The 23,825-nt window shown below is 38.6% G+C and overlaps 1 protein-coding gene across 1 annotated transcript in view; it reads right to left on the bottom strand.

Moving 5' to 3' along the window:
* Positions 1–23,825, bottom strand: part of LOC150084650 (papilin-like) — a 967,274-nt gene that overhangs the window by 50,700 nt on the left and 892,749 nt on the right. Inside the window, exon 35 of the mRNA XM_090376529.1 lies at positions 18,635–18,919. Within this exon, the coding sequence (XP_090232655.1) occupies positions 18,635–18,919 (285 nt within the window). The remainder of the gene's footprint in view (positions 1–18,634; positions 18,920–23,825) is intronic.

Here is a 23,825-nt window from a genome sequence, read left to right as displayed (position 1 = left end):
TAAGGCCTTGAAGGGATTGAGCAGGCTCAATGCTGATGGGATTCTTCCTCTTGCTCAGATTACAAACCTGAGGGGGCATAAACTGAAATTGAGGAAAGACAGTTGTCGAATAGACATGCGGTAATTTTCCTTCAGCCAGCAGGTGGTTGTTTGCTGGAACAAACTTCCATCTGTCATTGTGGAAGTTGAAAGCTTAAATAAATTCAAGGAAGAAGTGGACAAACGTTTGAAGCAAATGAATGGGTGAAATGGGAAGGTGTTTTTTTTTTTTTTTGCCTGATGCTGTATAAGCTTGCTTTCTTGGATCATATGCCTCTACTAATGCTAATGCTACAGTTTCCCCGAAAGGTTTTTGACTAAAATCTGAAGTGCAGCATTGAATTTGTTTGAGGCTAATAATCAAGCTAATGTGAGAGGTGTACTTATGGTGAAAAATGAGGCAATGGTAGCCGTTCAATCTATGTTATGTGTGGGACTGTCAATAAATTTTTTCCCCATGTTTAACTATGAGCCACGTATTACAGGTTGGGCATTCTGGAGAATCAGTGGCTTTAACTAGATATAGATGAGTTAGGCTGGTGTGACTATCTGTGGTCTAGCAAGCACAGTTTCTTCTTGTCTATCATCTCGCACTTGGATGCTGGATTTTAATGCTTTCAAGTCTTTCTTTATACAGGATAACTTGTTGGTTTGGTTTTATCCAGATTTGCTGCCATTTGGTTTTTTTTTTTTTTTTTTTTTTTTTGCACATAACTGCTTAATAATAAACTTGTAATCAGAGCCTAGTGCACTGAAAGAATGATCAAAAGCACTTGCAGTTTTGGCAGCTAAATCTGCATTCTCATTTCTCAAGATACCACTGTGACCAGGAATCCAGCAGAAGGTGATGCTCTACCCATTTTCATTTAGTTTGGTTAAAATATACTAGGGCTGTCTGAGTAATGGATTGTCATTGTTTTTCTTCCATTGTATAGCTTGAATTATTAACCATGTGAAGATTAAACCTATGATATTTGTATAGAGTTCCACAGTAAAGATTCTACATTCAGCTGGAAGTTTCTTAGTTATGGTGATATTGAGAGAAACTGCAGCTACACCAACACGGTTGTCCAGTTTTGATCCATCTGTAAAACTGGAGTGAAATGTGATATTGACTGTCAATATCACATTAATTGTTTCAAAATCAAATTGATAATATTGATCACAAAATTGCTTGGCATCTGGGGCTTTCCAAGAATGTAAAATAATAGTTTTATTAAGTGTTCTATAAAGTTATAATATTAGTAATGAGATGAATAGGAGATAACTATACTTATATTTATCACAGAAAAATAAAAATAAAAATCATTTAATTTAAGAAAAAAATTGGATACACCTAAAATGTAATGCGCTGCATACATTAATTTGTTGAATTAGTGTGGCCAACCAGCAGCCAGACAAGAATCTAAAGGTTTCATTTAGAATATTTATCAGTTTTCAGTGTCCCATTTTAGTCCAAAATAAAAATAATGAACCCTGCAAATTGTCTATCTCCCCCACTTCCCCTTAACTTTGCTCAGTGTATGGGGAAAAAATTTATGAAATTTACAAATTAACAGAGAAGATAAATTATTAAATCATTTTCAGTGCAAATATCATGAAACAGAATGTATTTAAAAATGATAAAAGGATGAATCGGCACTTGAAAAAAATATCTGAACTCCAATTTTGCAAAGCAACAAATGATTCTATGTCAATTTTATTTTCATCCAAAATGGAAAGGTACTTGCCTCTGTGATAAAACTTATTATAATCCCTATCAACATATTGCATATACTCATTTGCAGTAGAGAGCTTTCAGTACTTATATTATTGCTTAGAACTGAGTTCATATACAATTTTATGTATCAAGATCCTCTCTTTACTAGAGGCTTTGAATGCTCTCAAAAACCAAACTGCAGTGGAATAAAGAATCACCACAAGGATCTCTCCTTCACAAAACATAAAATTAGTTTAAATAGCTGAATTTTTGATCTCATTGATAGATCTAAAAGGTTTATTTATTTATTTAAAATAAGGCCATGGATCAAGTTGTAGCGAGACTTAATTTCTCTTCCGAAACATCCATCTGTGGCTGAAATAATTATTGAATTACATCCTTCCAAAAAATTAAAAACATCTTAGAAGAGTCTATAAGTTTTCACTTTTAAACAACTTCCTAATGATAAGTATGAGTGTTGAAGAATTTTTAAAAACAAAGTTGGCTGCAGTTCTTTGATTTGGATGGTAATGTGATTCTTGGGGTAAATGAAGTAATGAATTACATTATAATAAAATTTCAACCAGTATTTTATGGTTTGGCCACAAAGACTCATAGACATGACAGAATATACAGCTTAAATATTCTTGAATATTTAAACTGTATATTCTATTATTTCCTAACAGAGCCATCACTGAAATAGCTGTGGACGAAGGTAAAGAAAGCCAACACGAGAACGACGAGAAACATCGGATAACTTAAGTGGAAAATTAGTTTCCTGATACAGCACTCTAGCGCTGCTTGCTCAGTAAACAGATGGTATGTGTTATCAGTCTGGAGCAAAGTCGAGAATGATATACTGATTGACAGGTAGTTTTGGCAAACTATGTGCTGATTGGTGCGTGAACACAACACACGATAACATCGATTTAGTATCACTCAGAAGCACTAATGGTAACTTGCCCTAATAAATGCTTTCCATAATGGTGAAAAAAGGTCAGGTTACCTCCACTTGAATCCCTCCCAAAGTAGAGGGGGTAACCTAACCTTTTTTCTTTAGAATCAGAGTCATATTTAGAAATACATTCATAAAAAAATAAATTTTTTTATGACTGTATTTTTATTCTCTTGTTCAATAATATGCCCTAATGGTGAAAAATTGTCAGGTTACCTCCACTTGAATCCCATGGGAGCTTGAACTCTTCCTGAAATGGAGGGGGCAACCTAACATTTTTTCTTTAGAATCATAGGTGGACTACCACATAAATTGTTTATTAACAAAATATTAATTTTGTATTACTCTACTTTTATTTTTAAAGACACTCGTGCAGATACACACATATCATAATAGCAATCAACACCTCAATAACTATTCACTATATATATATTGTGTTCTTATAGAAGTTTATGATATTAATATTTAGTCAGGTTTACGTTATTAAGAGTTTGTTTGTTGTACGACGTTAATGCTATTGTACATAGGCCAATTATACGTGCATGACATTATATTGGTCGATTACATTTATTAACATTTATTTATTAAATTTATTAAACATTTATTATATCCATAAAATTTATTTAAATAAAATCAACCAATATATACAGGGCATCTCAAAAATATAGGTACAAACGTTTAGGGGAGGTAGGTAACATCTAAAGGAATGTGAATCGCTTAGGAACCCATAACTAGAAACGTCACCATAAGTCGGTGGACGGAGCTGTTCATCAATTCGTGAGAGGGAAAATTTCAATGTTTTGTTCACGGATGAGGCTTATTTGACTCGGGAAGGCTTATTCAATGAGCACAATGCTCATGTCGAGCACCTCTGTAGCCAGGTGGGAAGGAGCAGCAGTGTGCAGCATACGCTTCTTGATTTAGACCGGGGTTCGAGCCCGTCACCACCAAATACGGAGGATGCGGAAAGGTCAGGGAATGACCACCGCATATTCCCAGAGCAATATGGCCTTAGTTGCTAATGCTCCTAAAAACCAAATAACAACAACAACAACATGTGTGGGTCCACGACAACCCACATGGTGTGCGCCCCCATGTGGCACAACACTGCTTCGCAATAAATGTGTGGGCAGGTGTGGTCGGTGACTGCTTAGTCGGCCCATACCTGTTACCATCCCGCATGAACTCCGCTAAATATCGGATCTTTCTTGAACAAGTTCTACCAGGGTTACTTGACGATGTTCCAGCAACATTTGGTTTCAACATGACGGGGCGCCTGCCCATTATGGAAGGTGTGTTCGTGACTATTTGAACAGGCGTTTTGGGCGTCGATGGATTGGCTGTGGTGAACCCGTTGCCTGGCCCCCACGCTCACCTGATTTATCGAGACTTGAATTCTTTCTGTGGGGGGGGGGGCTCAAATCTATCGTGTATGAATCGCCTGTGGAGACGGAAATGGATCTCGTGGTGGTGAGACTCTGCACTGCTGCTACTGTCAAAGAAACTCCAGGTGTGTTCGACTGTGTCCGCCAATCCATGCTGCGTCGGTGTCACGCATGCATCGCGTCTCATGGTGGAACCTTCAAGCATCTGTTGTAACATCATGAAATGCATCCATCTTGTACTCCATTGTTAATATTATGTCAAATAAATGTTTTCCACTAATTACTGTCTTGTGTCATTTCTGCTTCTTGTGCCTCTGCTACTACTTTCCCGTGACATTTCCGGTTATGGGTTCCTATGCGATTCACATTCCTTTAGATGTTACCTACCTCCCCTAAACATTTGTACCAATATTTTTGAGACACCCTGTATATATATATATATATATATATATATATATATATAAAGAATCTTTCTTTCTTTTCCTATTATTTCCTAACCTACCATTTAAGTTCAGGTTACGAAATGTAAAGAAACCTTTTCCTTTTTTCGTAACCAAACCTAAATCAAAAATATAATAAAAACACTCATGAACTCCAAAAATCTGCTTTTAATAATAAGAAAAAAAACATAATGAAGAAACATAAAAATGAACGGAACGAAACTTTTATTAATTTAGTTTTCATCAAAAAATCAACCAATGTTTTATTTTCCTTACAAATTTCTTCCATCTTTAAAAGATTCATCGCTGCTGTTACCTGTTTATCATTCATCACAAAACTGTTATGCACTGTTGGTTGGTTGTTAGATTTTATTGGCGCATTAGTAACTAAGGCTATAATGCGCCAAAACCATGTGATATATATAAAAAATTTAAATTTCACTGGCCTAATTACTTAGGTCACCACGTCACGATATAAAATAACAAATGTATAAAATGTAAAAAAGATAAATCAATAAAGAAATAACAATAACGTGTAAATTTTAAATACAAGTAAAAACCTTTATTGATTTAAAATAGCTAAAAACAGCTGACACATTGTCATTGTCGGATAAAATCTGACTGAGTGTATACGGCTCAATCAGATGATTAAAAGCAGAAAAACGGATATTGCTAAAATCTGGACAGTCTATTAAAATGTGTCTGATTGATAAAATTGTGCCACAGAATTCACACTTAGGAGGATCATCAGCCCTCAGCAAAAATGAATGAGTCAAATGACAATGTCCTATGCGGATCCGGGCAAGAACAACTTCCTCCTTACGATTCCTGCGCAGACTAGACTGCCACGGTTCAATTACAGGCTTTATACGATATAATTTATTCACAGTCTGTCTATTCCACGAATCCTGCCATTGGGAGTGTACCGTCTGGTGTATTAATTGCCTGTAGTCTGTATAGGGGACTGACAGGCGGTGATTATTATTGGGAATTGCAGATTTGGCTGCGGTGTCAGCCAAATCATTTCCCCTAATCCCAATGTGACTGGGAATCCAGCAGAAGTGGATCGCATATTCACGTTCATGGAGAAAGTGAATCTTCTGCTGAATGCAAGACAGAACCAGATGAGGATTATATCTCACAGATATTAAAGCCTGTAACACACTGAGAGAATCGGAATATAAAATGAACCACTGGTATTGGCATTTAGTAATGTGATCCAAGGCTAACTCTATAGCATGCAGCTCTGCAGTAAATATGCTGCATTCGGAGGGAATCTGTTTTCCGATGTAGTGGTGTCTGTAAAGACAGCAGCAGATCCCACAAATGATTCCAATTTCGAACCGTCTGTGTAAACTGGCACGAAGTCAGAATGTTTATCTCGGTGTGCTGAATAAAGCTGCAGGTAGACAGATGATGGAGTGTCCGACTTTCCCCAATTTCTAAGGGACAAGTTACATGCTGGAACATGAGCATGCCAGGGTGGAAGGGGTTACTTTGGTGTTTGGGCAACCTTGTCTACCTTGATATTAAGTTCTTTGAGTAGCTCTTGGAGACGATTACCAAAAGGACAATTGGCAGTCTTATGGGTGTTGTACAAATTTTCCCATCATGGCTCAAAAACAGATGGCCACGTAGGATGGTCTGGCAGGGATTTCAGTTTTAAAGCATACTTTAGAGACAACTGCTTACGTCGATGCGATAACGGTGGTTCGTTTGCTTCGACGTATAAGCTCTGGACAGGAGATGTTCGATATGCTCCAATAGCGATACGGAGAGCCTGATGATGGACAGGATCCAGCCAACGAAGTACTGGTATACAATTCGGCCACTGTCTCTAACCGAATTGTATACCAGGGACCCGTAATCTAGTCTGGATCACACAAGCGAATGGTAAATGCATAGTAGGGTGCATCGATCCACACCCCAAGATGTAGAGGAGAGAGAGCGCAGAATATTTAGACCTCTTGTGCACTTTGTGCGGAGTTGACGGATGTGATCCAAAAAGGTCAGCTTTTTATCAAATACGAGTCCCAAGAATTTTGTGTCCGCTGCTACTGGAATAGCATTTTGTCCGAGCCTTAATTCAGGTTCAGGATGAAGATTACGCATACGACAAAAGTGTACACAAACAGTCTTCTCCTGCGAGAATTTGAAGCCATTAGCAAGTGCCCAGAAATTAAGGCGATTAATGGCTTTTTGCAGTTGTCTTTCAATAACCCTCATGTTGCATGACTGACAAAATATGCTAAAGTCAAACATAAAGGGAACTGTTTACAGTTGGAGGAAGTTGTTCTGTGATGGAATTTACTTTGATGGCAAAAAGCGTGACACTTAAAACTGATCCCTGTGGTACTCCCTCCTCTTGGCTAAAGGAACGAGAGAGTGAGGATCGACACAAAGTGTTCGCGTTTTAGGAAAGCATCCCAAATGGATGTTTCCAATCTAATAAGATGGTCCAAAGCGGACCGGTTCCTTCGGAAGCCGCACTGGATGTTGGAGAGAAGGTCATTTGATTCTAAATACCATATTAAATGAAAATTAACCATTCTCTCCAGGATTTTGCACAGACAGCTAGTCAGAGCAATAGGACGATAATTAGTAGTGACTTTTGGATCCTTTCCTGGCTTAGCAAAGGCAAGAATGATTGCCCTGCGCCAGGAATCCAGAAACTGCCCTTCAGAAAAGATTCTATTATATAGAAGGAGCAGATAATCCATAGATTTTGGTGAAAGATGCTTAATCATTTCATAATGGATGCCATCTGGTCCAACAGCACTTGCTTTGGAAAGAGTGAGGGTTCTTTTCAGTTCCTGTATAGTGAATGCCCCGTTGTAGGGATAAAGGCTCTTAGACTTAAAATTAAGTGCCTGTTTTTCGATTTTATGTTTCAGGACCAGGAACTCTGGGGAATACGAAGATGTTGCAGAGATGTTAGAGAATGTTTTCCCAAGAGAAGGCTACTGCAGTTGGATCTGCAATAGTGCATCCATCATAATCTAGGACTGAAGAAGGGTGCGATGTATATTTTCCCTTCATTTTCCGGATTTTATCCCAGACCAACTTAGTACTAGTGGACTGAGTAATTGATGAAGTAAAACGGATCCACGATTCCTTTTGACTCTGACGGCAGATATAGCGTGCTTTGGCTCATGCGCGTTTAAAGGGTATAAGGTTGGTTGTGGTAGGATATCAGCGGAATATCCCCCATGCTTTGTTTTGAGCCTTTTTTGCTGTTGTGCATTGTGAATTCCACCAAGGTTTGGGAAATGGTGGAAACCGGGCAGATGTTTTTGGAACAGCATTCGCAGCTGCTTGGATGATAATTTCTGTGATGTACGTTATTGCATCATTGATAGGCTCCTGACCGATGTACAGAGGTCAAAATTTGCCTGATGTTGGAAGGCAGTCCAGTCAGCCTGATCAGTCTTCCACCATGGTAACCTGAAAGGAAGACACGGTCTCCCACTGTGTAACGAGGTTATCACAGGAAATCCATATGGAAGTGATCACTTCCGTATGGATTCTCCTCCACCTCCCAAGTGAGTGAAGGGGGCAGAGAAGGGGAGCAGATAGAGAGATCAATGGCAGAAAACGTATGGGTAAGCATGTGGAAGAAGGTATTTGTTCCAGTATTTAGAAGGGTAAGGTCATTGTCATTTAGCATACGCTCTATGACTCGTCCCCTTCCACTGATGTTAGCACTACCCCACAGGGTTTATGTCCATTCATATCCCTGAGAAGTAAGAAAGGGGGAGGCAACTGCGTTACAAGATCATCAAGGTCTTCCTGGGAGATGTCAGTCCCAGGTGGAAAATAAATAGAGCACACGGTTAATAAAAATCCCACTGTAAGGCAAATTGCAACAGCCTCTATGCTGCTTGTAATTAGCAAGGGCTGAACTGGGGTCTTGTTACTCACAAGGATAGCCACTCCTCCATGAGCAGGACCATCCGCAATTCTATCCTTACGAAAAATTGTGATGTTATGCATGGCGGGATCATCATTTGCCTTTAGATAAGTCTCCTGCAAGCAAAAGCAAACTAGCTCGTGCTTTTGCAGGAGGGCCTTGATGTCATCAGTATTTTGCTGGAATCCACGACAATACCATTGTAGGAATTTAGGCATTATTTTGGCTTGGTGGGTCCATCAGGCGGCTTCCGAGGTGCTGAGGGCTTACTTTTGTCAGTCTTGGATTTATCTTTTTTGAGGAAGAATGGATGCTGTCCCGTGTCCATTTCTTCCTCCGCAAAGAGTTCCAAGACTGATTTATCCGATACCTCTTTATTCTCTACATCCATTGTTTCTGGTGTCACGGGCGACTCTTCTGAACGTTTTGGCTTTTCTTTACCACTTGGTTTTGGTAGTGATGGAGCACTAGGTGGTATGGATATAGGAGTGGCAGCCGATTGTGTTTTTTTGGTGGGCTTTTGTGAACTCAATAAATAGCGTGCAATCGGAGTGAATGACTCTCTTGGTGGTATAGTCATCTCGGTTTGTGTTCCGATAGTGCACTTAGCAGAAACCTTCTGGGCATATGAAGGTTTCCCGCTATTTATTGGTTGGATACGTTTTCTGGCCTCTGGGTAGGAGATATTCAGCTCTGTTTTCAGTTTTTGGATTTCTTTTTCATCCTTCCACCGCTGGCATGCTCTAGAGTAGGCGGAGTGCTCTCCTAGGCAATTGACACAGATCAGTTTTGGAGCTGAACATTCCTTGCTCTCGTGGTCTTTAACACCACATCGAGCACAGGCAGGGTTACCACGACAAGATGTTTGTGAGTGGCCGTATTTTTGGCATCTGAAACACCGTAGTGGGTTTGGGATATAAATCCTCACTGGGCAGTTTAGATAGCCTGCTTTGATGGAACTTGGAGGCCGTGGGGTGTTAAACGTAAGGATAAGAACTCGGGTAGGGATGAGATTCCAATCCTTGCGTATCGATATTCTCTTAACAGCTGTCACTCCTTGGTCTTTTAATTCAGAGCAGATCTCTTCTTCAGAAACATGAAGAAGGTCCCACTCTGATATAACACCACGTGAAGAATTCAGAGTTTTGTGGGGGGGTTACGGTGATAGGTATTCCCCCCTATGGATGTAGACTTTATGATTTTTTCCGCTTGTTTTGTGGTAGAAGCTTCGACCAAAAGGTCGCCAGAATGCAGTCTTTTTACAGATTTGGGTGACCTGCCAACTCTTCTAATCCTTTCTGGATAAAGAAGGGTGACATCTTTCCAATTGACTGCTCTCCTGTGGAATGGAGAATGAGGAAAAGCGGTGTCACTGATGATGGTGGTGGTGGTGTATCCTCAGTCCTGGCTCTTTTTGCAGAGGTGTTTTCTGCATCATCATCTCGATTAGGTAGGGGCCTTGTTGGGGCCCCAGAAGAATTTGAATTTATAATACTCATAGGAGTAAAATAAAAATTTTCAATGCCCTAAGTACCTCACCCACCACGGAGCCCTACGAGGGGACGACCACTCGTGAACTAGCAGGTACTGCATACATGAATGGGACGCCAAGTTAGCTTAGAGGCACCATACCCACATTTCCAATAAGCCTTGATCCTGTCCCAGGACCAAAGGGAGGGAGACTTATTGGAATGCAGTTGACCCTAGCAGTAAGAACCACCCGCCAATTGATCCCAGTCGGGCCGGTCCGGGCCCCTGCTTCGACAAGACCACTGTCTTGTCGAAGCAGGGGCCAAAGTGGTGTATTAAGGCTGGGCCCCTCAACCACCAGGATCCCCCTTTCCGAATTCCATGGATCGCAGCGCACAGCTGCACATACCGGATTCCAAAGATGTAACCCTGGAACCAAGGTATGGGCATTAGATCCCAGTGATGTTAATCTGGAAGCCCAGCAGCATCACTGGGAGGTCCCCTCACCACGTTATGCACTGTTCTTTACTCATAAATACATTATAATATGCCAACCAATGACTACACAGTAGCTTGTCATCTGTCATACCTACCACCAATCATTTCACTGTTTGCCACGCCTACCTGTCAATCAATATATCCTTCTCAATTTTGGCTCCAAACCGATAACACCTACTGTCTGTTTACCAGCGAGCAGAACTAGAGTCTGTTGTCGGGAAACAAATTTTCCGCGTAAGTTATCCGATGTTTCTCATCATTCTCGTGTTGGCTTTCTTTACCTTAGACGAATTTTTTTGAGAAGCCATTTGTTATACAGTTTTATTTGCAGGTAGACCTTGCAGTTTGGCAGAAAGATACTTGCTCTGGGTTTAAACTGAGTATAATCACAAACAATATACTGCATACTGCATGTTGGCACTACTCCTGCAAGCCTCTCTCTCTCTCTCTCTCTCTCTCTCTCTCTCTCTCTCTCTCTCTCTCTCTCTCTCTCTCTCTCTCTCTCTCTCTCTCTCTGTGTGTGTGTGTGTGTGTGTGTGTGTGTGTGTGTGTGTGTGTGTGTGTGTGTGTGTGTGTGTGTGTATTGCCACCAACCGAGAGAGTTTCCATACCCATATTACCAATCATTCAGTTCTAGAGAACATAATAATGGCTGAAGTGTTGTCAGACACTGAAATTTTTAAAGATTCAGATTAGGAATTAAAATACCTAATAACTAATTTCATCATTTTATTCTGTATTTTAAATATTTTTCTATATTCATTTCTTTATAAGAAATGAATAGCATTATAATAGAAAAATTATGCAAGCAGACTTTGGAGGGAAAGGGGCACAGTTTTCTATTATCTATACCTTCTCTGTCTCCAAAAAAAGTGACTGTCCAAATCCATTTGTTTCATTTGGAACCCTTTTTTAAGGTGTGTATTTGTCAAGCTTTGCAGTTCACATCTTCAAAGCTATTCTTCATATGGACATCATTTAGCACATTTAGCACAATTTGGTTAGACTTTTTTTGAACTCTTTGTAGAGGTACTATGTCTTTCTTCAAGTGTGGCCTGCTAACCTGAACACGATATTCAAAATACAGTCTCACCATGTGCCTTCCCAGATGCCTGTGTACACTGCATGGAAAATTTCATGTATGACTGGATTGTAACCCCTAAGTCTTTTCAAGTAATTCCTGGATTTCTGTTCCCTTGTTGCTAAACGTTATAGTTAAAGAATTAAAATTCAGTTGCCATTTTTCAGATCACTTGTATTACCATATAAAAAGTCATTTTGAAGAAAAATGGCCTGTTTCTGGATGATAACCATCCTTCCTGCCTTTAAATTAACAGAAAATTATAACAACTTCCTCTTGCACTAGCTCATCAGTGTTGAGGAAGGTAAGAAGCAGAAGTGGCCCCAACACCTATCCCTGAAGGACTCCACTTGCTATAACGGTATACCCTGAGGTATGCCCATACATTTATAGCTGCTCTCTGTCTCTTATTTTTAGCTAGCCCTTGATTCAACTAAGGCTCTTGCAATTAATTCCAATTTGTTCCGGTTATATAATAACCTTTCATGGGTAACTGTATCAAAAACTTTACTGAAGTCAAGGTAAATCATGTCATGGCTGTTTCTTGAATCAATACTTCCCCTTCATGAACAATCATATACAGGCAGTTCTCGCTTTACGAGTTTTTTCCCCCCAAGTATCAAGTATCAACAATATTGAAAATATGAACATGAATTGCATAAATTAATGGTAAATATTCATAACTACCACATTCCAAACCACGTGCATAGTTATACAATACAGTGTACCCCGCTTTACGATATTAATCTGTTCCAGAGACACCATCGTATTGTTAAAATATCGTAATGTGAACCCAATAACAAATTCTTTTTTGGTAATTTGTTTCAAGATCTCAGAAGTTGAAACTTTTACTGTATAACTAAGCTATTTATCTCTCTAAAATGTCATTTTTAAGGTCACGACCATGACCTTAAGGCCATATAAAAAGTTGTGAGCGTGGTTTGTAAATTGTATTAGTTACCAATTCTTAAATAGAAAAGGTGCAAGAATATTTGCTGATGCTATCGAGGCAGTGTTAGGTGGGTTGGAAAACTGCTAGCTTGGGGGGGATACAAGGACTAATAGATTAACAGTAGCCACTGGCAGAGTTGAAAGTGATTCTTGCACTGCTTCTATTGGAATGAGCAGCAGCGTGGAAAACAAGATGCAGGATATTTCAGAGACTGTTGGGATTCATTGTGGTACAAGTAAACACATGGGTTGTGTTAGGGTAGCTAAGAATAGGAACAGGTGTATGTATACTTGCGTGTACACCAATGATAGGAGTTTGGTAAATAAATTTGATGAATTTGAGGTATTGCTCAAAACATCAAAGGCAGATATTGTTGGGATATAAGAGACGTGGTGTCACACAGATATAAGGAATGCAGAACTGGAATTTGGGGAGTACAATGTGTACAGACAGAATAGGAAGGGAGGAGGGGTTATGCTATTAGTTAAGAAACACATAAATAAAATCCAAGGAAGTGAAGCCAGTCGACATCGCTGGACAGTGCGGTGCCGAGTCAGTTTGGTGTGACATAAGCATTGGGAGATCAAAATTGAGAGTACGAGTGTGCTATAGGCATAATGACTCTGATGAGTATAATAAGAAACTGTACAGGATAATAGAGTGGGCCAGTAAATCAGAGAGTCTTATAATGGAGGATTTTAATTTCCCAGATATTGACTGGAATTTGTGGGTTGGTCGCTCACAACGCTAGCAAGGCTTTAGTGGATTTATTGGATGATTGTTTTCTTCATCAGCATGTTCAGGAGGCAACTCGAGGGAGTAATACTCTTGATCTGATTATCAGTAGTGATTCTTCATTCATTAAGAATCTGCAGATAAAGGAACCACTAGGTGGCAGTGATCACAGTGTGCTGAATTGGGACTTACTCAAAGAGGTAACTACCATCAGGGGTAAAGGGAATGGTTTTTGCTTTCATATAGGCGACTGCGATGGTCTGAGACAGTATTTAAATTCTATACAGTGGGACCAACTGATGATGTTACAAAGAGCAAATTCAAAATGTGAAGCATTCAAAGAACTTATCTTGGAAGTTACTAGGCGTTACATACCAACTAAGAAATATTTTTCAAGGTTTAGGCCTAAATGGATGTCAGATAAACTAATAAGACATATGGCAAAAAAGAAAAATGCATGGGATACATATAAATTAACATGTGACACAGAAGCCTATGATAGATACAAGTTGATCTGTAACCAAGTTACAAAGGAGGTTAGGCAGGCGAAGGCAGATTACGAGAAATCTTTGGCAAAGGATGCAAAGGAAAACAGAAAAAAGTTCATTACCTATGTAAACTCTAGAAGGAAAGGAAGAATCAGATTGGACCACTGGATATCGATGGTTCAACTGTTGATGATCCTGCTCAGGTAGCTAACAAACTAAATGAATATTTTGCATCAACATTCACACATAAGGAGTTATTCAGTGAGGGGAATGCCAGAGGTGTATTCAACTCTGGCAGTAAGCTAGATAATCTTGTAATAACTGAGAGTAAAGTGGAGGACAAATTGTTGAAGATAAACACAAGAAAGGCAACTGGGCTGGATGCGATCTATCCAGTTATATTAAAGGAGGCAGCAAAGAAAGTAAGCAAACCCTTAGCCATAATTATGAGAGCTTCTTTGGACTCAGGGGAGGTACCCATAGACTGGAGAAGTGCAAATGTGATGCCAATTCACAAAGGAGGATCAAAGGGCGACACAAGTAATTATAGACCCGTGAGTTTAACTTCTGTTCCAGGAAAATTAATGGAGTCACTGGTTAAAGAAGCACTGCAGGATCATCCAGACAAGACTTCAGTTACAGCTTGTACAAACACCATGGTTTTGTTAAGGGAAAGTCTTGCCTGACCAATTTGATTGGAAACTATGATGCAGTCACAAAAGAACTAGATGCAGGGAATAACTTTGATATTATATATTTGGATCTTAGAAGGGCTTTTGATACTGTTGCACATGGAAGACTGCTGCACAAATTGGAGAGTGTGGCATTGGAGGCAAATTGCTGCTGCGGATAAAGGGATGGTTGAGTGGGAGAAGACAGAGAGTGGTAATCAATGGACACTGCTCATCGTGGACTAATGTTATTAGTGGAGTCCCTCACGTTCAATGTTGGATCCATTATTGTTTTCTGTATTTATAAATGATATTAATGATGGTATATCAAGCTTAATGTCCAAGTTGCAGATGATACAAAGGTTGGCAGGGTTGTTAAGGACACTACTGGTGCTATGCTGCTGCAACAGGATCTGAAAAGGTTGAGCAGATGGGCTGAGAGGTGGCAAATGAAGTTTAACATTGACAAATGTAAAGTACTACATATGGGAAACAGCAACCCCAGAGCAACGTATCAACTCCGTAGTACTACACTGACAGTGGTAGAGAATGAAAAGGACCTGGGAGTAATTGTGCAGGCAGATATAAAGTTCTCTGAGCAGTGCAGACAGTCTGCAAGAGTAGCTCATGGTGTCTTGTCAATGATATACAGGAATTTTTCTAGCAGGGATAAGGAGGTGATTATTCCCTTGTATAAGGCAATGGTCAGGCCACACCTTGAGTACTATATACAGGTCTGGAGGCCTCATTTCAAGAAGGATGTAGAGCTGCTGGAACGAGTACAGAGAAGGGCAACAAGATTAGTGAATGAAACAAAGGGTTGCTCTTACGAAGAAAGGCTTAAGTTTTGCAAATTAGAGTGTCTGGAGACTAGGCACCGGAGAGGTGATCTGATAGAGGTGTATAAAGCTTTGAATGGTTTGAGCATGCTCAATGCCAATGAGATTCTTCCTCTTGGTCAGAATAATCACCTGAGAGGGCAAAAATTCAGATTGAGGAAAGACAGATGTAGGATAGATGTGCGGAAATGTGCCTTTAGCCAGCTGGTAGTTGGTTGGTGGAACAGACTTCCATCCCTTGTTGTGGAAGTTGATAGCCTAAATAAATTTAAGGCTCAGCTGGACAGGTATTTTGAACGAATAGAGGAGTGGTTTTTTTATTTTTTATTTATTTTTAATTTTTTTTGGCTGATGCTGCATAAGCTTGCTTTCTTGCATCATATGCCTCTACTAATACTAATGCTAAATCACTAAAATGCACTACACTTTCATCATTATCATGTGTTCTATTATAAGAACCAATTTTGAATGCCTTTGTGATATTTTTATAAAGCACATTTCTGGAGGTCATGACCATAAAACAATAAAAACTATTTGCGCTTTCTGGTTTATTGGGCTTTTCTGTTTCTATCGATCTTCTTGCATTTGCAATAGTACCGATAGCTGGAATTGTGTGGGTTTTTATGTTATTATGGCAAAATGTGTTTCCCCTTCACTGAAATTTTCAATCGTATAGAAAACATAAATAAATTTTCAGAATCTTCTCTTCATTCCTTTTTTTTTTTAAGCTTCATAAACTTGTTACTCCACACGAATCCTGTTAGTTGCAATTTGTGTGTGCCGTTAAAAAATGCTTATGCATGCAATCGTGAAATTTATAATTAAAAGAGATTAACTTGGAAACAAATGCCTCTTGAAACATTACTGAAGACGACGACTCCTTGTGCAATAAACCGAGTGCCGAGCCGATAATGAGTAATGAACAAGTGTGCATTTAGTTGATGATGATAAAGAATAAACATTCTTTAACATTTTTGTAAGTCATAAATAATTTCTGTATTATTAAAATTTGCTTGCTTTTACATGCTGCGTTTTCATTTCTTTGAATAAATCAATCATTGTTTAAACATAAACTAATTAGCTAACTAATTTCATTCATTGTTGAGAACGTAACCCCTATTTTTAACCTTATGTCTATGGGAAATAAATTCCTGCTTTACGGGCACGCACTAGGAACGAATTACCTCGTAAAGTTGAGAACAACCTGTAGTTAATTGTCTGATGGTACCAGGGGTTTCCCTCATCTCTGCAATTTGTTCCAATTATATAATAACCTTTCATGGGTAACTGTATCAAAAACTTTACTGAAGTCAAGGTAAATAATGTCATGGCTGTTTCTTGCATCCATACTTCCCCTTCATAAACAATCATATATCATTAAAACATATAGTTAATTGTCTGATGTGGGATAATCATACACTGAGGATAACATTCTTACCAAGGTGGCCCTATATTTTATCTTTAATCAGAGACTCCATGAACTTATCCACCACTGAAGTCAAAGTAATGGGTCTGTAGTTTCCTATCATGTGTTTGTCACCTCCTTTGTAGACTGGGGAGATGTTAGCACTTTTCCAGTGTGGGGGGGGGGGGTTAATATCCCATAATCTATCATTAATTGCCCCAAATGGAATGAACTAACATGCAGCCCATTTTAGCATAGTAGGGTATATACCATCCACTCCTGGAGCCTTACCTTTGCCCAGCAAGTTTTCCACAGATCTTTCTCCAGTTCAATAAGTAAGGAATCTATCTGATTCACTCTCTTCTTTTTTTTTTTATTCACATACGAAAAGAATTTCATCTCTATCTTTAGCTACATTGCTAATGAGTTCTTGTATTCAGCCTTCGCCCACCTTTTCCTGCCAAACTTTGGATGCAGTTCAGATCCTTTGTATGAACTTATTCAAGGATATTAGAGCCCCAGAATGCCTGTCTGGCATTCTGGAATAAATAGCAATCATTCAGATGGCTCAAAAATCTGTTTCCCTATGGCATACTGCCTGTCCATGATTTCCAATCTACGAGGCAGGTGGTTAAAGCTGTCCATAATGAGGCAATCACAGTTGGCTGCCCATTCAAGTTGAGAGATTTTTTGTTATACTTCACAGAACTGCTTGGTTTGTAATATACCCCGACTGTCACTTCCCTTTACTACACATTATCTTGCATCGCACAGCTTTATTGTCCATCTGAACTCAATCTGCTTCTGGGTACAGTCTTTACTTTCAGAGAGCTTTTGCTAAGAAGCATGACCCCCCCCCGACCCACCTTGTTCTTCCTGAACACAGTAACTTCCTACTCAAACTTTCCAGTAGGTTCAGAGCACCTTTAATTATGACTCAAAAAGTTGTATAAGAGTAAATCTTTAAGCATGGAATAAAGCAATCAAAGTAACCTCCATGAGTTATTCTGGAAATTATTAAAGAGTAAGGAATCCATGGAAGAATAGATGCTCATCTACAGCCTATTCTAATCCATATGTGAATTGGCTAGGAAGAAATTTCTTGAAAATTCTCAATGTTCAAAATATCCTTGAGAATATTCTTTAAAAATTATTCTGAAGAATTTTATATCACTAAATCTTATTCACTGAGCAATGCAATGAAATATTCTTTGTTAATAAGCTTTCAGGATTTGATTTTTATTTCCAACCTTTAAAAAAAAATAGCACATACTTCTTTTTGAGATGTACTGTTTATTTGTAAGTGGTTCACTACCCAGCCAACTCACTGAAGAAGTGTAGCACATTTCACTGTAAGCGAATTAATGCTTTAGAAAATACTTCTATCTTTTGAATTTTCTTCAATTGGTGAAGGCTAGAAAGTTACAAAGGAATGCTAATGTCTTAATTTTCATTAATATACTCGAGAAGGACATTATGTGGAGTACTACTAAGTAAGAGATTTAATAAAGACACTTTTCCACATGAAGTATTTTAATCAATTTATTGGTATGCAAAGAACAACTGGTACAATTTAGATCTCAAACAATCCCAATAACAATAAAAGAATTCTTCAGTGTAGTACAATTTGGGCTCTCCAGTGGTAGTTTGGACCTCCCATGGTAAGTTATAGAACTCCTCCCAAACTGAAAAATCCAAGCCCAAAGCTAGATTTCGATACTCAAATCGAAAATACAGTCAGTTTTATTTAGTTGTTGGGATTTTCTGGGGGTCTAACTGTACTTTGCATACCAATAAAAAACTCAACCAACCAACCGCATACCAATAAACTAATCAAAATAGTTCATTGCCTTTATGAAATCTCTTTGTTTTCACTAATGGCAGGTTTGCAAAGAAACATAAATAATTTCTGACCTTCCAGTAAAACTATATCTGACAAAAAAAAAAAAAAAAATTGATGAGATACTTTTTAAATAGAACAAATTAATATATAAAAGTTGCATATCTGATGGTATTATTAATATGGGAAAAAAGTTTCTACAAAGGTTTCGATGTACTATTACTTACGATACACCACTAAGGTGATAAAGTGAGAGGCAGTTTTTCCCATTCCGTTATCAGCAGTGCATTTATAATATCCAGCATTTTTGTGAGTAACATCAGATATGTATAAAGAACCATTTATCAACAAAACATTATTTTCCACTCCTGTCTTCAGAGAATGTCCATTCCTGGTCCATGTTACAATTGGTTGTGGGTTACCCCTTGCAATGCAATGAAGAGTAACGTTGGATTTAACTTGGGCTACTACTTCATTTTCTCCAGGAACAATATATGGAGGTAGTGTAACACCTGAAAATGATAATGAATCAGTTTGTAATCAAACTGATTTGTAAGAGATTAATTTAAAAATATAAAGGTTTAAATGCTATTACTTAAATTAACTATATACCATAATAATGATAATTCATAATAAAGATAATTCATAAAGATAATTCATAATCATTTATTCTTTCTTTCATGGTTGTCTTTTCATTAGGCAGTTTAGGCACTATGCCTAGGGCCTATGAAAAAACAGGGACCCAAAAAATATATAATTCAGATAGAATTCAATGATCTTATTAAAACAATAAAATTCTACAAACTAATTTTTAAATACAGATTTCTAAGATAAATTCTTCCTTCAACTTTTTCTGTTAGCAAAACCATTAACATCATCATCATCAGATTCATACTGCAAATAAGTTAGTGCTGGAATACGTTTTGTGGAAATAACTTCAAATCCAAATTTGTAGAAATGCTCTAAATTATGTTTTGAAGAATCTCCTTAAAATAAAAAAATCAGATTTAACAAAAGGACATTTTAATATGTTTGATTTAATGTAGAGAGGCCTCGGAATGAAAAGTACTTGCGGCCTACAAACACTAAATGAAGAGTACCTAGGGCTTATAGTCCTGCTTTCTTTAGTTTTTTGAAAAAAAGTAAATTAACTTTATGTAATAAACAGATCAGTAACACTCTGATACAACCAATGAACATCAAAGATGAGTAATGCCAAATTTCAGCTCAAATTGAATACATTTTCCACTGGTATCCAGCTAAAATAATGCAGAAATCTTAATATAAGAAACCTTTTCATTGTGACATATCTGCAGAATGGCATAGGAAATATACAATCAATAAATGTGACATATGATAACATCAATGCCACTATGCTTAATGCATTGTGCTATCACGATAAAAGATTAATATGTCCAGCACTGGAAGCATTAATATTAAATTATATAGTATAAAGTGGATCATAAGAACCATTATATAATGGACCTTCAAAGGGGGCATTTCTGTAGCTACAACTTTTTTTTCTCAATTTGAATTTTTGTCCCCTTAGGTTTGTAATCTGAGAAAGTGGAAGAACGGGCTGAAAAGGCCACTTTTCAGCCCATCTGCTTTTCAGCCCAAATTTTCTACATCCTGTTGCAATAGCACACTGCCATTACTGTCACTAACAACCCTGCCAACATCTGCAAACTTTGACACTAAGCATGATATACCTTCATCAATATCATTGATAAATATACAAAACAACAGTGGGCCAACACTGAATCCTGTGGAACTCCACTAATAACATTAGTTCACGAAGAGAAGCACCCATTGATTACCACCCTCTGTCTTCTCCCACTCAACCACCCTTTTATCCATTGTAGCAACTTAATCTTAATACCATTCTGCTCTAATTTGTACAGTAGTCTTCCATGTGCAACAGTGTCAAAAGCTTTCCTGAAATCCAAGTATATGATATCAAAATTATTTTTTGCCTCCAGTTCCTTTGTAACCACATTATAGTATCCAATCAAATTGGATACTTCAAAATGCTTTCCATTTTGAATACCGTGGGACCATCATCAGGTGGTCCCACGGTATAGAATTTAAATACTGTCTCAGACCACCATAGTCACCTTTAGCAACTAAGGCCATATTGCTCTGGGATATGCGGTGGTCATTCCTTGACCTTTCCGCATCCTCCGTATTTGGTGGTGACGGGATTGAACCCCGGTCTAATGAAGAAGCATGTACTACGCACTGCTGTTCCTTCCCACCTGGCTACGGAGGCGCCAAACAGACCTATAGCAGAGAAGAAAAATGCATGGGATACATACAAATTAATGGATGATATGGAGCCTATGATAGATATAAGTTATCATATTCTGTGATTTGGTCCGTAACCAAATCACAGAAGAGATTAGGCAGGCAAAGGCAGATTATGAGAAATCCTTGGCAAAGGATGCAAAAAAAACAGAAAAAAGTTCTTTACCTATGTAAACTCTAGAAGGAACAGAATGAATCAGATTGGTCCACTGGATATCGATGGTTCAACTGTTGATGATCCTGCTCAGGTAGCTAACAAACTAAATGAATATTTTGCATCAACATTCACACATAAGGAGTTATTCAGTGAGGGGAATGCCAGAGGTGTATTCAACTCTGGCAGTAAGCTAGATAATCTTGTAATAACTGAGAGTAAAGTGGAGGAGAAATTGTTGAAGATAAACACAAGAAAGGCACCTGGCACCTGGGGTGGATGGGATCTATCCAGTTATATTAAAGGAGGCAGCAAAGGAAGTAAGCAAACCCTTAGCCATAATTATGAGAGCTTCCTTGGACTCAGGGGAAGTACCCATGGACTTGAGATGTGCAAATGTGACCCCAATTCACAAAGGAGGATCAAAGGGCGACACAAGTAATTACAGACCTGTTAGTTTAACTTCTGTTCCCAGAAAATTAATGGAGGCACTGGTTAAAGAAGCACTGCAGGATCATCTAGACAAGACTTCAGTTATAGCTCAGACACAGCACGGTTTTGTTTAGGGGAAGTCTTGTCTGACCAATTTGATTGGATACTATGATGCAGTCACAAAAGAACTGGATGCAGGGAATAACTTTGATATTATATATTTGGATTTTAGAAAGGCTTTTGATACTGTTGCACATGGAAGACTGCAGCACAAATTGGAGCAGTGTAGCATTGGAGGCAAATTGCTGCTGTGGATAAAGGGATGGTTGAGTGGGAGGAGACAGAGAGTGGTAATCAATGGACACTACTCATCGTGGACTAATGTTATTAGTGGAGTCCCTCAGGGTTCAGTGTTGGGTCCATTATTGTTTTCTGTATTTATAAATGATATTGATGATGGTATATCAAGCTTAATGTCCAAGTTGCAGATGATACAAAGGTTGGAAGGGTTGTTAAGGACACTACTGGTGCTATGCTGCTGCAACAGGATCTGGAAAGGTTGAGCAGATGGGCTGAGAGGTGGCAAATGAAGTTTAACATTGACAAATGTAAAGTACTACATATGGGAAACAGCAACCCCAGAGCAACATATCAACTCCATGGTACTACACTGACAGTGGTAGAGAATGAAAAGGACCTGGGGGTAATTGTGCAGGCAGATATGAAGTTTTCTGAGCAGTACAGATAAGCTGCAAGGGTACCTCATGGTGTCTTGTCAATGATATACAGGAATTTTTCTAACAGGGATAAGGATGTGATTATTCCCTTGTATAACACAATGGTCAGGCCACACCTTGAGTACTGTCTACAGGTCTGTTGGCCTCATTTCAAGAAGGATGTATAGCTGCTGGAACGAGTACAGAGAAGGGCAACAAGATTAGTGAATGGAACAAAGGGTTGCTCTTACGAAGAAAGGGTTAAGTTTTGCAAATTACAGTGTTTGGAGACTAGACACTGGCAAGGTGATCTGATAGAGGTGTATAAAGCTTTGAATGGTTTGAGCATGCTCAATGCTGATGGGATTCTTCCTCTTGCTCAGAATAATCACCTGAGAGGACATAAATTCAAATTGAGGAAAGACAGATGTAGGATAGATGTGCAGAAATTTATCTTTGCCAGCTGGTAGTTGGTTGGTGGAACAGACTTCCATCCGTTGTTGTGGAAGTTGATAGCCTAAATAAATTTAAGGCTCGGCTGGACAGGTATTTCGAACAAAAGGAGGGATGAAATGGGAGTGGTTTTTTCTTTTTTTTTTTTTTGGCTGATGCTGCATAAGCTTGCTTTCTTGCATCATATGCCTCTTCTAATGCTAATGCTATTAGTCTGTGAGTCTCCCCAAGCTAGCAGTTTTCCAACCCACCTAACACTGCTTCGATAGCACCAGCAAATAATCTTGCACTGTTTCTATTTAAGTGTATCCCATCCTTGTAGAAGTAGTCTCTCCTGTTAGCAAGCACAGACTATGCTGAAAAACATGCTATCCTGTGAGCCTTGCACAATCTCTCCTGGGCCGAAGTGATTGACAAGGCTCTCATCATATACTCTCCCCTATCGTGTCTGAGCAGAATTGCAAACACTTTCAAATTTAATCCTAACTTGTGACTTTTTTTCAGCATTGACCTGTACTTATTAAATAAATCTGCAGATCTCTTACTCTTAAGGTCATTTGTGCCAGTGTGTACAACAATATCACCTTTTATCAAAGAAATTAATATGAGTGCCCATCAAGCTCTCAACTGCCCCTGGCAGACATACCCTGGTCCTGTTCCACCTATCCGTTTTGTATAATATATTCCCCTTCTCCCTGACAACAGAGTCACCAACAATAACTAGTTCTTGTGAGACCAGGGCATTCTGTCTTGGAAATTGCCACTGTGTTGCCTGATGCACAGGAGTGAGCTCTGGCATTGAGTTGGGCAGTTGAGAGCTTCATTGGCCCTCATATTAATTTCTTTGAGGGCATTTACCCTACACCTCAAACTCTCATCGACACCCATCAGAATGCTGAGTTGGCACCTAATTTCTTCAGTCTCTGCACCTAGCACACACAAAGACATCCTCCTTGGCTAGATCATATCCTGTTCTCTAGAAAGGTCTGCAAACCTTTCACATTTCACACATTTTTTAGACTGTGATGCATTGGAGAATCACCTTCGGTTCTTCCACGAGCCGCAGTACTACAGCTACTTTATTATGTTCGTTGCTTTGCTGTTCTCATCTGGATCATGATTCCATTTAAGTATAATTTAATTAAGAATGAAAATTTAATAAGATTAATAAATTTTACTGATTAACTGATAATACTATACTAATCAAACAGATTTCTGATCATGAAATGCATCCATTTCATACTCCATTGTTAATATTATGTCAAATAAATGTTTGCCACTAATTACTATCTTGTGTCATTTCTGGCTCTGCTACTACTTTCCCCGTGACGTTTCCGGTTATGGGTTCCTATGCGA

Source organism: Mastigoproctus giganteus, chromosome 6 (assembly GCF_048544385.1).
Source record: "Mastigoproctus giganteus isolate SK-2022 chromosome 6, ASM4854438v1, whole genome shotgun sequence".
NCBI lineage: Eukaryota > Metazoa > Arthropoda > Arachnida > Uropygi > Thelyphonidae > Mastigoproctus > Mastigoproctus giganteus.
This window is presented reverse-complemented; position numbering and strand designations above follow the sequence as displayed.